This window comes from Macrotis lagotis, chromosome 7, assembly GCF_037893015.1.
Source record: "Macrotis lagotis isolate mMagLag1 chromosome 7, bilby.v1.9.chrom.fasta, whole genome shotgun sequence".
Lineage (NCBI taxonomy): Eukaryota > Metazoa > Chordata > Mammalia > Peramelemorphia > Peramelidae > Macrotis > Macrotis lagotis.
The window spans coordinates 119,991,467-120,009,565 of record NC_133664.1 but is presented as its reverse complement, the minus strand read 5'-3'; the positions used below and the strand labels follow the sequence as shown (position 1 = coordinate 120,009,565).

The 18,099-nt window shown below is 38.6% G+C and overlaps 1 protein-coding gene across 2 annotated transcripts in view; it reads right to left on the bottom strand.

Moving 5' to 3' along the window:
• The window catches only part of COPG2 (COPI coat complex subunit gamma 2), a 36,442-nt gene that overhangs the window by 497 nt on the left and 17,846 nt on the right, over nucleotides 1-18,099 (bottom strand). For both annotated transcript variants that reach the window (XM_074193684.1, XM_074193683.1), the window contains exons 11-23: nucleotides 17,697-17,764; nucleotides 15,891-16,079; nucleotides 14,904-14,999; nucleotides 14,332-14,575; nucleotides 13,198-13,273; nucleotides 8,541-8,644; nucleotides 7,826-7,951; nucleotides 6,375-6,437; nucleotides 5,328-5,467; nucleotides 4,496-4,667; nucleotides 2,543-2,640; nucleotides 1,202-1,340; nucleotides 696-794 (exon numbers count right to left, since the gene is read on the bottom strand). In XM_074193684.1, coding sequence (XP_074049785.1) covers nucleotides 696-794; nucleotides 1,202-1,340; nucleotides 2,543-2,640; nucleotides 4,496-4,667; nucleotides 5,328-5,467; nucleotides 6,375-6,437; nucleotides 7,826-7,951; nucleotides 8,541-8,644; nucleotides 13,198-13,273; nucleotides 14,332-14,575; nucleotides 14,904-14,999; nucleotides 15,891-16,079; nucleotides 17,697-17,764 — 1,614 coding nt within the window. The remainder of the gene's footprint in view (nucleotides 1-695; nucleotides 795-1,201; nucleotides 1,341-2,542; nucleotides 2,641-4,495; nucleotides 4,668-5,327; nucleotides 5,468-6,374; nucleotides 6,438-7,825; nucleotides 7,952-8,540; nucleotides 8,645-13,197; nucleotides 13,274-14,331; nucleotides 14,576-14,903; nucleotides 15,000-15,890; nucleotides 16,080-17,696; nucleotides 17,765-18,099) is intronic.

Below are 18,099 nucleotides of genomic sequence, written 5' to 3'. Positions count from 1 at the left end.
AAGTTAAGAAAACCACATGAAGCCAAACTCTTATCTTTATATTTATCTTTTTTTTTTAAATGCATGGAATCAAACTTTACAAGCGGTACAGATTGTTTTTAAGGTCTCTACTAGCTCTAAATTCTACAAACAAATAGTTAACAGAACCAGGCTCAATACTTGTTGCCCAATTGGAAGCACAAAAAAGAGATAAAATAGCCAGAGCTATTAAGGTGAAGCCAATGCAAATTTCTTTGGCCAAATAACATTTGGATGGACTTAATGATTTCAGAAAATAATTTGCAAGAATGAATTAGGATCAGTTATTCAAATAACTCAAATGAATTTAAGTCCAATTGAGTAGGCTTGAAATTTTAATTCATATAATGGAAGGGGGTGAGCCTAGCCAAAGTCTTTCCCATTAACAGACTTTTAAATTCAACAAACATTTAAGAACCTATTGTGTGCTGATTAACACAAAATTGAGATGACACTGATGGAAGTTAGTGAGAGGGATGACATCTACACACCTATGTAATAAAATTCAAAAATACATAAATGCAAACAACAGTTTTTCAGGTCTGAGAAGGGAAAATTTTTGCTTTCTGGAGAAAAGTTTATGAGGAGGCTTCACAGAAAAGATGGTGTTTGATTTGAGTTTTGAATTTTGTAGACAAATAAGAATCAATAGGTGGAAAAGGAATGAGAATTCTTACCTGACAAATAGAGTGTGTGGGCATTTTTGTTTTCAGGTACTTTGTCTGACCTCTCACATGGCTGCATGCCCAGAAATGTGACAATGTTGTTGACAGCTTCTGTGTTTAGAAGACCAAAAGGAAGAGCATTAGACATGTTCTATTTAGACATCTCATGAAGTCTGTTCTACTGAAGACAATAACTGAAAACAGAGCTGGAGAAATTAGGATTAAACTGAATGGAGAAAAAAAGCAGCATAGTCTACTAAACTGGCTATATACACACTAACAATACTTTTCTTTTTGCTTGACTTGTTTTTGTTTTTTTATAAGGCAATGGGGTTAAGTGACTTGCCCAAGGTCACACAGTTAAGTAACTAGTGGCCATTTAGGGCTGGATTTGTACTCAGGTCCTCCTGACTCCTGACTATCCACTGTGCCACCTAGCTGCCCCTTAACAATACTTTTCAAATCTGCTAGGATTGTGCAGCTGTGCTGAACTCACTAAAGAGAGAGGCTAGTCTCACCTTCAAGGGTTTTGGTTGTGCTGAGGGCAAAGGTCTCTTCCTTTTCAAAGTTGTCTCCAACCTCCTCCCAAGCTACAGCAAAGTTGGGCTTAAGCACCTTTTGGATGTGGTCAGACATGGACACCTCGAGATCTTCCAGCTGATGGTCAAATAAGACTGTTGTCAGTGCACAAAATTTCTCTAACAGAAAAGGGAAACTAAGTCCACCAATTAATAAAATGCTCCATTCCAAATTCTGTATTTATCAGGCTCTTAATACTTATTGACAACAATTCTACTGTATATTAAAAATCATCTATGGATTCTGGTAATGAAAAGATCAATTCCCAGCAGAATATCACAGAATCTCGGAGTTAGAAGTAACCTAAAAAGTGGTCTATTCCAACTCATGCTTGAATAGGAAATCTGTCCAAGATTCAACACTTAATAGTGTATAAGGCACTAGACAAAGGCAGTTTCTATCTCATGTCCCATCAGTTTGTTACAAAAGAAAATAGAGAAAAGAACACTAATAACCCGGGAAAAGATCTGGGAAGGCAAAGAAAGCTTCCAACCTGAAGCCTGCTAGTGAGGGGGGAGCCACTCTCTCCTATAGCAGCCCATTCTACTTTTGAATTGTTATAATTATTAGAAATTTATCCTTACACCAAACTCAAATCTGCCTCCCAGCAACTTATCTCCGCCCCCCCCCCCCCCCCCCCGCACCCCAGTACTCCTTCATTCTCATTTTGCCTTTGGCAGGAAACAAATCTAATACCCTGATGGATTTACTTGCATGAATCTGATCTCATCTAGGTGTGTACTCTTTTCTATTAATGAAGACTACAATTCATCCATATCCTATCCTCATGCTTTAAGATTTCTGTTCATTTCCTCTGATAAATTAACTTCGTTTAATAGCCTTTCAATCCGATGATGGCCTTTGTGTCCCTCCAGTCCTCAAGTCTCCATGCTAAAGCATCTCCAGTTTCATCGCTGCTGGAGTGATTTCCAGTTTCTTTATATTCTAGTTGCTCTCCTTTGATGGACTCTCATTTCTCAACACCTCTTCTAACATGGTACCATGAAATGAAGGAAGTACTCCAGATGAAGCCTGATCAGGGTAGGGTATGTTAAGGACTATAATTTCCCTTGTTCTGGACATCGCATCTCTCAACGTAGAATAGGGTCAAACTGACTTTTTAGATAGCGATGTCAATGAACTGCATTCATGGTACAATATATTAAGAGCTGGACCATCTCCCTCAACTCCAGTGTAAGTCAGTCATCCCTGCAGTCATTCCTAGGAAAAATAAAAACCACTTTGTACAGTGAAAGGCCAAATGTTCAAATGAAACTCACCACATACTCATCATCATATCCATCCTCATCCGGAATACCAGTACTAGGATCACAGTCCCGAACTGTAAACTTCATTGTGCAGCTAAAGGTGCAAGCAACTGGGGGTGAAAGAAAAGAAAAGCAAGTTTGCCTCTGTCAAAGGATAACAGTATCAGGATCTTGCTACCACTAACTTATTTAGCACAATGCTACACCCCCAAAAACAGATGCAGTTTCTTATCCTGGATGGAAGTTCTCAAGATGTGGGCTGCAGTCTGGTCAAAAATGTAAACCACACAACCAAAGAATAAAAATATTAATTTGCCATTAAAGATCTAAGTCTACATTAAGAAATACATAAGCAGAAAAAATGGTCACAATAATTGTATATAAAAAAAGCATTCTAGATTAAAGCACACAGACAACCAAAGACTTGAAAACTAACCTCTGGTTTCCATATAGGAGGATTTAAACCTTATACCAATTCCTACTCTTAGAGTTATCCTCATAATTTCATCTAGTCCATTCATGTTTGAGCAGCAATCCACTCTACATCCCTGACAAAGGTCATTCAACCTTTAATCAAAGACCTTCATGATGGAAACCCACCATATTTCAAAGCGATCAATCTATTTTTGGCAGCTCTGATAAGATTTTTTTTTTAGGCTTTTGCAAGGCAATGGGGTTAAAATGGCTTGCCCAAGGCCACACAGCTAGGTAATTATTTAAGTGTCTGAGGATGGATTTAAACTCAGGTACTCCTGACTCCAGGGCTGGTGCTCTGTCCACTGCACCACTTAGCCACCCCAACTCTGATAAGATTTTTCAAATTTTAGCCCCAATCTTTTTAAACATAACAAAATTTGAGAACTGAAAAGGGACTTCAGCAACTATTTGGTCCAACTCATTCATGAAGGAATCCCCTTTATAACATCTGACACATGGTCATAACTTCTCCCTGAAGATTTCCCAGGAGGGAATTCCAGCACCTCTGGGGGCAGGCAGTTCCTGCCCCATTCTGAATAGCTTTCTTGTGATGTTTTTCCTGAGGGCAAGCTTCAATTTGGACTCTGCTCTTGCCTCTCACAGCCCCTAATTCTTACCTCTGGGCAAGCACACTAAGTCAAATCCCCTTTCTAAAGTTAAAGGTTGTTTTATGTTGTAGTTTTTTAAGCAAAGGAACAAAATGGAATAGCATGTCTAGAGCACAGAGCTTGGGGTAATTCATTCTCTGCAGGTGAACAGGAATACTCCTTAAAAAAGGGGAGGTTTCAGAAGCTGCCTGCAGGGAAAAATTTAACCTTTGTTGTGTGATAGATCCCTTCTCAGAATACTATTTTTGATGACATAAAATATACAGGATTACAAAGGAAACCAATTATACTGAAATGCACAATATAAAAAATAACCTCACAAAACTCCTGCTTTAGAAAGATCCAGAAGTTGCCTTTAAGTGAAGCCTTGACAGAAAGCTTTGCACAAAAATGACTCAAAGTTTAACTGACATAAAACCCTGAGAACAAACTGGGAGGGGTGAGGCAGGAACAGAGGAGGGAGCAAAGTTAGGGGATGAGATAATTTCTGAGGAAGATATGGACAATAACAATGGTTATTTCCACCTGCCTTTCACCTCACACAATGAAATTCAAAGTTATGGCTTCCTATTATCTTCTACATTTAAAAGTTTTATTCACTGTTGGTAATATTGGAACTTTCTGACAACAATTAAAGGGATAGAAAGACATACTCCTTAGCAGGTTATGTCAAGTAAACTTATGTGAATAAACCAGTGACTGCACAAGTTGTGACTTGATTAAATCCTATTTTGCTTCTCTAAGATACCACACCAGGAGCAGTTCAGTACTAAGTTCAATCATCTCAAAAAGTATGTCTATGCCTGTCCACTGAGGTCTAATGGGGCATCCTCAACATTTTCTAGTCCTTTGTTGCAGATCCTTCTCCTGGGGGCTATACCTGCAGTCGGATCATCATCAGGTAGACGAACAAGAGTATAACAGATCCCTGGCTGGTTATAGGTGAGACTGGGGGCAGGGATGCAGCAGAGCACATCATAGGCATCCGAAGGCTCCATCTGCACTGTCACCTTCTCTAGGAACTGGTCATTAAGGGTGTTTGTACAGTCAAACTGAAAAAAAAAAAACAATAAACAAGTGTAAGAATGTCAGTTTTCTTTAACAAGAAAGTAACATGACAAGAGCTGCCCTAAGGAAAGTTGTTGCTGCCCAGAAATAATCTACTCCCCATTTCCTGCCTGAAACCAATACTTTTCCCTTTAAACTACTAAGGAGCTTTCTCGAGGTCTGTGCCCTTGATCATCAAGGGCTGTTATTGCTCTGGAAAGATTTTATAGCATATTTTTACTTAAGGTAGTTCTCTCTCAAAGACAAGTAAAATAAGGATAATGCTTGCCCAAGGATTAACATTATGTAGGAAACCACAATTATAATCCTATTTTACTTCTCTTAAGGACCTTTCTCTTTAGGAGGTAGAGTCATCTTGACAAGCACATTCCAGGAAGTGTTCATTGAATACAACAATAATTTTAAGTCAAGTCTGTTCTCAACTGGGCCATTTTGTACCACTTTTTGGACATTCCACTCTGATATAATCAGTAAATATCACTGCATCGAAGAAGGCTTAAAAGAATAGAAGTGACTCTTCTTTGGCCAATTGTGAAGCTGGGACTAGCATACAGGGGCCTATAGTAACAAGGAACAGTCATCTGCTTCTAGGTTTGTCTATTTAGGGCTAATTGTTTAACAGTCTGGGATGGCACCTTTCTCACCTGGAATACAATGTGATTGTTGAACATGTGCTTGACACAGCGGACAAAATATTCTGTCTCTGCTTCTGTGAGCTGCACAGGCTCAGATGACTTGAATAAAGGCCCTATGTTCTTAAACTCAGGAATGGCAGCCAATTGTTCTGTCCAGGAATAAGGAAAAAAAAATAGGGTAAGAAAGTGAGATATAGGAAGAGAGCATCTCAATATCTGAACAACTCTACCCAGGTAACAGAGCCATACTGGGTTCTATACTTCCCAAATCCTATTTTAGGGAGCCCAGTCTCTCTACTTTGTGCCATCAGAGAAGTGGCCAGGTGTATCGGTTTTGAGGGGGTTCCCAACCCTTCTCCCAAGACAGGGGAGATGTATGTACAACTAGTGAATTGCCATAGTCTTAATCACTATGTACCAAATTGTCCAGTCCAGACATGCCTGCTTTTCAGGCTTCCTTCTGATAGGCATCTTCAGGGCTTCTCTTAAGTAGACTGGCTTAAATAGTTTGTTTAATCTTGTATTCAAAGAAATATAATCCCAGGGAGAGATGGTGAGCTGTCCACTTAGGCACAATCTGCCCTCCTTACAGAAAGGTGATTTTTAACTCTTCTTATCCTATGTTTTGACAACAATAAATTATTATTATATAAATACCCTCATTAGAAGCTTCAGTATTATTCCCTTGAATCCAGAAATCAAATGCAACAATTTAATTCTCTCAGCAAGCAAATTCAAGTGTCAAAGTAGAACTTTCTAGTCAAGCTTGGTGACATCCTTGAGAAAACTCACCAAGTCACAGAATAACTCTTTCTCTGGAAAACCAAAACTTTCATTTTAGCCCAGAACCTAGGAAGTGCTTAATCAAAGTTTACTGACTGACTGAACTTATAGTAGACCACAGCAGGAACTTGTATCCCCAATTCCATCAAATATAGATTTCCTTCAGGAGGTTGTACAATTTATGATACAGAAAGTAAGGGTACTCTGTATATGACTAGGATCCAAAATCCATTCTTTCCATCACTTCTATATGTCAGACTCTTTGCCTCTTACCTTGAAATATGTCTTGTCTGGAAGGGGCCAACTTCTCTGGCTTATTGGCCACAAGTGTGATTTCTACAAAGATAAGAAATCCTATCAGCACCTAATCTACTGAGCACCTACTGTGTAAAGTATATTGTGTTAGGCAATAGAGGAATACAAAATTTGGATATGATTCTGTTACTTAGGTAAAAAAAAAATCACATAACAGATCAGTTCTATAAAAATAACAAAATAATACTTTTAGAGAGGTACCAAAACAAAGTACTATATGAGGGCTACAGGGAAAAAGGTAGAACTGACACAAGGATAACAGATGGAGAAAAAAATCAAGGACAGTTTTATGGGAAAGGTGGTATTTGAAATGGTATTTTAAAGTCTAGATCTGAATTTAATAAGCAATTTCAAGTTAGAAAAGACTAAGGCAAAAGGTGCCAAGGTAGCAAACTGCAGGGGGCACAGAGTAACCTGGCTTGTCTAGAGTATAGAGTACAAGATATGTAACAGTAACATTTAAAATTGCAAAAATAGGAGGTGGCTAGGTGGCTAGTGGATAGAGCACTGGTCCTAGAGTCAGGAGTACCTGAGTTCAAATCCGGCCTTAGGCAAGCCACTTAACCCCATTTGCCTTGCAAAAAAAAAAAAAAAAAAAAAAACCTAAAGAAAATTGCAAAAATAGTATCAGATTGTAGAAGGTCTTAAATGATAGGCAATGGAGTTAATGCAAAAGGGAAGGCCTGAAGAATTGAGCAGATGTATGACAGTCATACTGATACATAAAAAAAGTTAGTTCCACAGGAACAAGAAAGCTGAACTAGAGAGGGAAAAGGGTAGATTTGGGAGATCCTGGTAGGGAGTGCTTGCCCTAGGTAGAGAACTAGTAACAAGGGCCTAGCAGTGGGAATAGAGGGGGAAATAGTGTATCCATCACCAGGTAAACTGTGGTAGAGGTAGGAACTGAATCTAAGACTAATGGTTCCCTGATTGGCTCTCTGCTCAAATATTTTTCCTTTCTTTATTTGAATTTTCAAGTTGGATACTCACTAGGTTTATTTTCTGATACTCACACTTTTCCCTGCAATGAACTGTAGCAAAACTTAAAACCAGAAAACCACAGATGACAAAACAGCAGCCTTTAGCTCTATTTCTTCCTGCTATGGAAGATAATGCAAGCCTATTTCAGATGCTGTATCACTTGGCTTTAAAGTCAACCCTCCTGTTGGTCACTATCTCTGGGTTATGTTTCACATTCTTGCCTTATATGGCAGAGACTAGGAGATGTAACCAAACCAAGACAAAAAAAAATCATATCTACCAACCTAGATCTTAAAGAATGAGGAATGTGGAGTGATGGGAAGAAACAAGTACCTTTGGTGTTTGGAACAATGTTCTATTTACAGAACTGCCACAGGGCTGATGCTGTCCTGCCCAGCAAATGAGCAGTGAGGTAGTTGCCACATTACCTGCTTTCTGTTCAAAGATAGGGGCAGTAGCAAGAGGGACAGACTTCAGATCAAAGGGCTTCTCTGAGGGTGCCAATGTGTACTGGTGCAAAGCTTTTTCCATCCCTGGTATTGAGACCGTCAGACCTGTGAAAGAGAGCAGCTCAGCACAGGAGGCCTTGGAATCTGGGTTGACCACTGAGCCCTTGTCACCTGGAGTGGCCTTCAGGGTCAGGCCTGTCTGTTATCAAAGACTTGGTAGCACAGTTAATGAGAAAAATAAAAACAGTTCTACAGAACACTCCAGCAGCCTCAAATACATGAGAAGAATATGCAGAGTTTTTACAAAGAGGTAATCTTTCTAGGGTAAGGAAGCCCATTTAACATGACATACATGAGCAAGGAAAAGATCAGATATAAGAATTTTAACCTGGGGAGAGCAAGAAGGAGAACAGTGTTCAAGGAAAACAGTGAGAGGGTGAGGAGAGATTCTTGGTCTGCTTCATTCCCAGGAAGGAGAGCTAAGTAGACATACATGGGCTATCAGACTCCATATTATGAAATATAGTTAATAAAATAATGAACTTTAGAAACCCACATACTAAAATAAACACATGAAGTGTTTCTCTCCTAAGGAATTCAGCTTTCTGGAGCTCTGAGATTTCATTCAGACTCTGACAAGAGACCTTGTGCCTCCAGACAGCTGCCAGAGACAGTATTCTGGGCCCCCACTGACCGTTGAAGATGTAGGCAGCATTCAGTGCCATCTGCTTCTGCTGCAGCACATTCAGGTAGAAGGTGGCTCGATCCCGCACCTCGTCATCAGTGTCCATCATGCACCTGCCCAGGGGAATCAGAGCAGCTGAGTCACAGAGCCTCAAGTACTTCCAAACACATTCTCACATCACTATTTGTTTTTTTCTGTATAAAAGGCTCAACAGTTGCAATGAGTAAAATCTCAGAGCCACTGCAGTACCCATAGACTACTCTGAATGACAGGGTAGCTTTGCTATAAAGTAGGAGATCATCCACAGCTGCCCCTCTACATCAGACACAAGGAGGAATGGAAAGAGCCAAGAACACTCCGTAGAGGATGTCCTGACTCTGCTGCTGAACCACTAATGTGATCACATATTCTGCAGTTAAAGTCATGGATGTTTCCCACAATAGTAGCTTATAGTGCTCTTTGAGAATGAATGTAGAAAAAAAGGAATCCTTGAAGAAATGTTACCTGCAAGGTGTTATTAATTTGATTTTAAAATTTGTTTCAGACCAGCCTTCATAACTAAATTAAACCCAATAAACTTGCTTGCTTCAAATGAAAGTAGTATGGTAAATACAAGGCTCAGAAAGTTATGCTGCGGCAGTTCCATTCTTTTTTTAATTAATTAATTTTAAAAAATGGTCCCCCAGGTAAATGAAAAGCAAGTTTCAACATTTATTTCCAAAACCTTGAGTTCAAAATTTTTTCCCTTTCTCCCACCCTACTCCCCATTGAGAGAGTTAAATTACTTGGTGTAGGTTAAAAATGTGTAGTCATGAAAAACATTACTACAAAAGTCATATTGTAAAAGTAAATGCACCCCTCCACACACACACACAGAAACCTCAAGAAAAAAATAAATTGAGAAAAAAGTATGCTTCAGTCTCTATTCAGACACCATTTGATGGATAGAATTCTTTATCATAAGTCCATTATAAATTGCTTCAATATTCCCCCCCACCACAGATACAATTGCTAGCTGTATTTCCCTCAATTCCATTCTCTCCCCTTTATTCTATTCTCTCTTTCACCTTGACCCACCTCTTGCACAATCTTCCCTATCTTCTATTACCTACATTCCCACCCCTCTCCTTGTCCCATTTCTCCTATTTTCCTCTAGGTAAGATAGATTTCTATACCCAATTGAGTGTATATTTTGGTCCTTTTCTGAGTCATTTCCGATGAGAGTAAGGCTCCCTCATTCCCCCTCAACTTCCCCCTCTTACATTCCAATGCAAAAGATTTTTCTTCCCTCTTTTATGTGAAATAACTTACCCCATTCCATCTCTCCTTTCCCTTTCTTCCAATACAATCCTTTCTACCACATTAACTCCATCTTTTTAATATCTTACACATTCAAATTCAAATGCCTCCTGTGCCTTGCCCATATATGCTCCTTCTAACTGCCCTAATGAATGAGAAGTTTCATATGAGTTATCAGTGTCATCTTCCATGCAGGAATACAAGCAGTTCAACATCATTAAATCTCTCATAATTTACCCTTCTCATCTACCCTCTCTATGCTTCACCTAAGTCCTGTACTTGAAGATCAAACTTTCTGTTCAGTTCTGGTCTTTTCATCAGGAAAGTTTGAAAGTACTCTATTAAATTGAATCTTTTCCCCAAAAGTATATGGTCAGTTTTTTTGAGTAGTTATTCTTGGTTGTAATCCAAGCTCTTCTGCCTTCCTGAATATCATATTCTAAGACCTACAAGCTTTTTTTTTTTGCAAGGCAATGGGATTAAGTGGCTTGCCCAAGGCTACACAGCTAGGTAATTATTAAGTGTCTGAGACCGGATTTGAACTCAGGTACTCCTGATTCCAGGGCCGGTGCTCTATCCACTGCGCCACCTAGCCACTCCCCTACAAGCTCTTATATAGATGCTGCTAAATCCTGTGTTATCCTGACTGTAGCTCCATGATATATGAATTGTTTCTTTCTGGCTGCCTGTAATATTTTCTCCTTAACTTGGGAGTTCTGAAATTTGACTATAACATTCCTGTTTTCACTTTGGGATCTCTTTTAGGAGGTAGAATCTTTCAACTTCTATTTTACTTGCTGCTTCTAGGATATCAAGGCAATCTTCCTGGAGAATTTCTTGAAAAAACGATGTCTAGGCTTTTCTTTTGTCTTGACTTTCAGGTAGTCCAATAATTTTAAAATTATCTCTCCAGTTTCTATTTTCCAGGTCAGTAGCTTTCCAATGAGATAGTTCACATTTTCTACTAGTTTTTCATTCTTTTGGCTTTTTTTTAAATTTTCTTGATTTCTCATAAAGTCATCACCTTCCCTTAGCTCCATTCCACATCTAAAGGAATTACTTTCTTCAGAGAGTTTTTTTACTCTCCTTTTCTATCTGGTCAATTCTGCTATCACTGGCCTTTTGGAATGCTTTTCCCATTTGAACCAAACTGGTTTCAAGATGTTATTTTCTTCAGTATTTTCTTTTTAATTCTTTCACCAAGTTGCCAACTTGGTTTTCATGATTTTCCTGCATCGTTCTTATTTCTCTTCCCAGTTTTTCCTCTACCTTCCTTGTATTTTTTTTTTAGGTTTTTGTAAGGTAAACAGGGTTCAGTGACTTGCCCAAGGCCACACAGCTAGGTAATTATTAAGTGTCTGAAAACGGATTTGAACCCAGGTAACTCCTGACTCCAGGGCTGGTGTTTTATCCACTACACCACCTAGCTGCCCCTTCCTCTACCTTCCTTACTTGATTTTCAAAATCTTTTTTTGAGCTCTTCCATAGCTAGAGACCAATTCATATTTTTCTTGGAGACTTTGGATTTAAAAGCTTTGACTTCATCATGATCTGAATGGTGCATTTTGATCCTCTATAGAACCAAAGTAATTGTCTATGGTTGGATTTTCTTCTTCTGTTGTTTGCTTATTTCCTCAGCCTATGACTTAATTTTAATTTTCTGTTAAGGTGGGGTAATACTTCCAGGTTGGAAGATGCACTATCCCAAACTTTTGTGGGTTTCAGGAATTTCAGGAATAACCCCCACAAGGATCTGCAATTTTTCAGTTCCTCCAAGGCCTTATGAGAGACTCTGATTGTTCTCCTAGATGACCACAAGCACTCCTTTCTGCCCTGGAACTGTAAGGAAGGTCCCTGTTTAGCTGCAGGCAGTAAGCTCTATTGTGCTTTTGCTCCTCTTCCTGGGATTGTAGACCCCAGACTGTGACCTGGATCTGAGTATGGGTAAAGCAACAGAGCTCTGCCTCAGAGATAGCAAAGAGGCATCTACAATCTTCCCCAACTCTTTCCCATCCATGGACTGTGCACTTTGAAAGCAGCTGCTGGGTGGCTCCCCAGGCCTGCTTCTAGTCCCCGGGAGCACAAGCTGCTGGACTGGGTCCCCTCTCACTCTGGTACGGCAGAGTTTACCAGCTGACCTTCCAAGTTGTCCTTGGCAATCTCTGAGTTGAGAGGTCTGGAAACTGCCACCACTGCCACGGGGCAAGGCATTCCAAGGTCTGTTCCTGGATCACTGAAGCTGGTTTGCTCTGGCATGGACCAGGCTGTGTTATAGGCCTTTAACCCCAGTGCAACAGACACTTCCTATGAATATTCCAAGTTGTCTTGGGCTGGAAAATTATTTTAACTCAGTCTTTCTGTGGGTTCTGCCACTCTAGAATTTGCTTAGTCATTATTTAATGGTATTTGTAGTAGTTTGGGCGAGAGCTTTATTGAGTCCCTGCCTTTACTCTGCCATCTTGGCTTCATTCCCTAGCAGTTCCATTCTTTATCATCTATGGCTCCAGTGAATTAATGCTATCTAGAATTATGTTTTCAAAATTCTACTTTGATGAGTGAATTGTCCCAGGCCTTGTTATGCAATTTCAGTTGTGTTCAAGTCTTCATGTCCCCATTTGGAGTTTTGCTGGCAGAGATACCGGAATGGTTCACCAGTTCCCTTTCCAGCTCATTTTACAATAAGGAAATGGAGGCAAACAGGGTTAAGTTACTTGCCCAGTATCACACAGCCAGTAAGTGTCCAAGAATGGATCTGAACTCAGATTTTCCTAACTCTAGGCCTAGTGTTTTATCCACTGTACTACTACTTCCCTAGACAGCCCTCCCAAGGAGGTGTGAGCATGTCTCATTCTACTGAGGTAGCCAGGTTGTCTCAGGCCTTCTCTTCAAACAGTATGCCTAAGTTTATGTAAGTTTAAGTCATGAGAGAATCACATAAGAGAAGCAACATGGTAGCTATATGTTTAGTTCAAATACCATATGCATTTAACTCTCCCTACAGTTACTATTTGTAGATAGTGTGAGCAGAATTCAAGTCATGCTCATGTAGTGTGAAACTTGGTTTCTAAAGGCTATGTCAAGAAAGCATAAGTTCTGATAGGTCCTACACCAAGTTGAAATGACTTCAGGAATGGACCCAGTGATGGATTCTCTATATCATCCAGGGAAGAGACAGATCCTGATAAAATTACACATTCATTCGTTCCTGAACTATCTATTGTTTGAACACATATAGGCTATATATAAGAAAAAGGAATATCCCTGCTGCTGACAACTCACCAGTCCTACTTAGGCTCCATATGTCATAACCTTGTCCTTTCAGCAAAAGAGATTCCTTCTAAAGGAGGGCCACAATTTACCTTCTTACCTCTGTAGGAGTACAAGGATGCTTGGGAGAAGGTTTTCGTTCTGAGCTCCAAATTTGGCCAAAGCACTAACAGCAGCTGAAGCAAAACAAAAAAATAGCCATTAGTTCCTAGAATTAAAACAGTGCTAAATTCTTGATTCATCCAATAGACAGACTTGTTTGCTTTGCTAAGGGATTCTTTCATCTTATTTCTTTGCTACACCACAAAGCATTAAGGGAATTTAGTAGGGCCAATGAAATCAAAGAGGTGAGCTAGACCTGCCTCTGCTCTCAGGATGAGAGTAGAATGAGCTCAGATAATATATAAAGAAAAAAATCCTATTTATACAATACTTTAAGATTTGCAAACCATTTCCCCCCAATGATCCTATGAAGCAAATCTTCTGTACGTATAGGAAGCACAGATATTACAAACATTTTTTTTGGTTGCTTTCCCTTCCTCTCTTCTTGCAAACCCTATTCTAAAACAATTCTGGGGAAAGGATAAAAATCAGTAACAAACTGCGTATTTCTTCAAAAGAATGAAAAATCCTCTTATTTGTCACTTAAGTGAGAAAGGCTTATATGCTGTTCATTTGGTTACTTTAGGTGGTTAATTCTTTACAAGAAAATCTAAGTTAAATTTTTCAATATTTGTATATATATCTATATATCTATATATATATATGGAATATGTAGACTACAGGATACATAATAGGTAGAACACATACATATATATACAATAGGGAATAATAATGATTATATATGTGTACACACACACACACACACACACACACGTATAGTCCTAAACAAATTTTTGGTGATACTAGTGACTTGAACTAATGCTTCTAGGTAAAACGTTACCAAACACAACCTTAAGAAATCCATTTAGAGGCAAAGTCTTATGATTCTGAAAAAAAGTATTTCATCAGATAATTCCTTCTGACCCTAGCCTCTGTTAGTGAAAATTGGGTAAAAACCAGAATGGAAACTGCAGAAGTAAAGATCTGCACACCCACAATTTAAGCTTGTTTTCTATCATCATATATGGACATGCTGGCCCTCCTTCACCCACCCTTTTTGAGGGAAGGATCAAGCAACATATCAAAAGAAGGAAAGTAGCAACAAACTGAGGTCAGTTTTCATGTGACTCACCAGCCCTGACAGCCTCATTCTCTAGGACTACCCTATTGAAAATGAAGCGAATATACTTGGACGGAACAGGTGTTCGGGGACCCTCTTTCCCCAACAAGTGGAGGATCTTGGTGGCCAGCACAGTGTGTTCACAGTCTTCGATGAATTCACAGAGATGAGCCAGACCTGACTCTTTACTCTCAGGATTCTCTTCCACAATGCTGATTATGCAGTCTACAATGGCTCGCTTATATGTAAAGCCTCCCTGACAAATAAGAAAGGAAAACAGTCTGTCATGCAAAAGTTAGTCCCTGAGAAATTACCTAAAGTTCATGCTTGCAATATACAATTCTCATTTTCTCTTCCTTTTAGAAAGGGTCTAAATAAGTATCACTTCTTTTTATTTTATTTTATTTTTTTATTTAAGTTTCACTTTTAATAGCAAGTTTTATTACTGTAAAAAGTTGTCAGAATAATTTGGCAAATGGTCTAGAGGTAGGAGAATCCTCTCTCTACCTCAAATATCAGTATGCAAAGGGAATGAAGAGTAATCAGTTATTTTTAACTTCTTAACAAAGAAGTAATTCACCTACATCGTCTCGTAGCATATTGGAGAGAAAAGTCATCATGACGCTGTGCTTCCGAGGGTACTTCTGACATAGAGCACTGATAGCTTGGACTACTACCACCTGCAAAAAGCAAAGAATACAGGAATAAAAAGACATTTCATAGCTTGAGCCACTGCATACTTTTCTTTTTTCTGAAAGCTGGTATGGAGCTATAGTTTCCTAAACTAAGAGAGCTTTGGAACTGCTAAGTTTTGCTATGTTAGTTATATTAACTTAGCCTTTAATAAAAATATGCAAATATATGCAAATCTTGGAGTTTACAAGGTTGATTATTTAAGTTATCAATTAATGGCCACAAAACTAACTTTTAAATAAGAATGGGTAAAAAAACTATCCTTTCCTGACTGTAAAACCAAGTTTATTCAAAATGAGAAAATACCTTAAAAATAAATTTTTAAAGAAATTATGCTGAGGAATAAAAAAATTTTTCCTAAAATTTTAATGTAAATATCAACTCTAGTAAAGAAAAAAAAGCAAGTCTATAACATATTTGGATTTAATGAATTCCAAAAGAAATCAGAAGCATAAACTCCCTATCTTAATTTTGAGTTGTATCTGAATCTTAAGTTATAAAAGGTTTAACAAAACACTTTTTGATATAGCTGAGGGAAAATTCTGGTTTCAAAACCAAAAAGAATTCCCTAAGCGTCTCTCCTAGCTCTAAATACTGAAATCTAGCTTCATCTTAATTAAATTTAACCCAATGTATCTTATGTGGGGAAAAAAGAAGATTCAATAAGCAAGAATGATGTTTTCAATAGCTTACTTCCCCTAAAAATTTCATTGGTTCCAACTAACACAAAGTCTCTGAAGACACAAGAATCATTTTTGTGTGAACATAGTTTTAAAAACAGCACTAAACAAAGATCAGTGCCATCATAATAAACTGATAAGCCTAATGATAACATAGTAGTTGCACTGGAAAACCTAAGCCAACAGGACAAATATTACCTTGAATTCATCAGAGATCTCAGACACAAAAGATGAAATCTGCTTCATGAGTCTGTCCACACTGCTCTCACTTCCTGTTTTCAGAAGTGTGGTAATAGCCAGGGTGGCAATGCTGCGGTTTGAATCTGTGATCAAATTTTCTAGGTCCAGGTTGCAGGCTGTCACTGCAGAAGGGTGCTTCATGGCCACCTGGAAAATGGGTAAAAAAGGAAAAAAAATTAACAGGTCACAATCTAGCTTAGATCCACACATTTACTGGCCTCAGCCCCTTCTGCTATCCTGAATGAATTACGGGGGAAAACCCTACTTAAGCAAGATAAGGATTTGTTATAAAGTATTCACTTTAGTGAAAGCCACAGTTTGGGCAACATTATATTTGGTTATGATACAAATCTTTTTTTTTTAACAAAGATCCTGAATTATTCAAGTCTTTTATCAATATTTAACTTTTTACATGTTGTCAATTAGATTACTATCTTTTTATGGATGAAGGTTGCTACTTTCTCTGTATCTAATATAAATACTAGAATATATTAATTGTGGTAGAAGGAATCTAGCTTCTCTCCCCCCAGGCTTGGAACACTCTCCTCATCTTTATCTCTTTGTTCCTCTGGCTTTGTACTAAATTCAGCAACAATCCTGGCGCACACAGCAGGCACTTCATGAATGGTCACTGACCTGGCCTTTTGAAGGAAGAATTTCCTGGTTGCCTAGAAGCTTGAATCTTCCTCTCTGAGCTCACCTCTCCTCCACACTGCATATATACTTATATCTCATATGTAGCTCTTTTCCTACTGTCTTCCTAATTAGAATGTGAACTCCTTGGTGACAAGATTTTTGCTTTTCTTTGGCTTGCTAGCTCTAAGCCAGGGCCTGAACACAGTAAATGCTCAATGAGCACTTGTTGCCTGATTGACTTGCATTTATTCCTAAACGGGGCTTCATTCCATTCCTGTCAGAGGCACCAGATTAGCTGGATCAGGCTCAGCCTACTCCAGAGAGAAGAGCTTATAAGTATCTGAGAGTGCTTCATCTAGAGGTCTATTTGCTCTCAGGTGCCTCTCTTTAATATATCCTCATCGAGTCATGCAGTGCCTTGCCATACCCCGCCCCCCCCTTCCACTGGGCTTTACTCCTCACTCCATTTACTTCAGTAGCTCTGATCTCAAGTCCCCAGGACAAAAGGAGGGGAAAGGGAAGAATCAACACCACCCCACTTCACCTTTCCAGCTTCCTCTTGTGTGCTGTCTTTCCCCTTTAGATAGGAAGCTCCTTGAGGGCAGAGACAGTTTTTTCCCTTATTTGTATCTCCAGCACTTGATACAGTGCCTGACATATAGAAGATACTTAATGTTTATTGAATTGAATTACTGAATTTGAGACAGATAAACTACTAAGTCTTTTCAACCACATTATGGCTTCTTAAAGTGAGTTTTTCTTCTCTCTCTCTCTCTCCCCAACACCCTTGCTGCTTCCTGCTTTGTGTCTATTGGAAGAATAATATCTGTTATGCAAGCATATCCAAGAACCTCAATACAAGGATAACCTCCAATAGAAGTCCTATCTTAGATAAGTCTGAGACAAATATCATTTTCCCCGTTTAACAGATAGTAAACTGGAGACCAAAAGATTCATAAAAATTCACAGGATAAACTACAAGCTGTCATGAAACCTGAGTCTAAAAGTCCTACTCACCAGACTCTTCTAGCCAAAGATAACATAACTTGAATATCAAATTCTCCATATCCTTTACTTCTAAAATTAAATCCTGGAATGGATCACTGGATAAATATAAAGGAAAGCTACCTTGTTCAAGGTCCTCACAGCTGCATATCTCAAGGCTGGTTTAGGAGAACTGCAAAAGAGCTGAAGAACTAAAAACAAAGAATTGCAAATATGAGGTTGTTTGCCTTAATAGTGACAACTCAAAATGAATATAAAAACAATTTTATCCAGATCATATCTAGGGGGAAAACCTGAATTCAACAATTTCAAACTATATCTTAGTATAGATGCAAAATGATAAGATGGTATTTTGTTAAGTTGAGAAGACTTCAAAATAACAGGTGATTAAATTTATTTTAACAATTTTATTTGTCTGGCTTTTAAAAAAAATCTGAAATGTGAAAATATGCTTTTGAACTGAACAGGCATACAAAAGTATGACAGTGAAGTCACTTAGTTGCTAACTAAACCTTTTAAAAGTTTG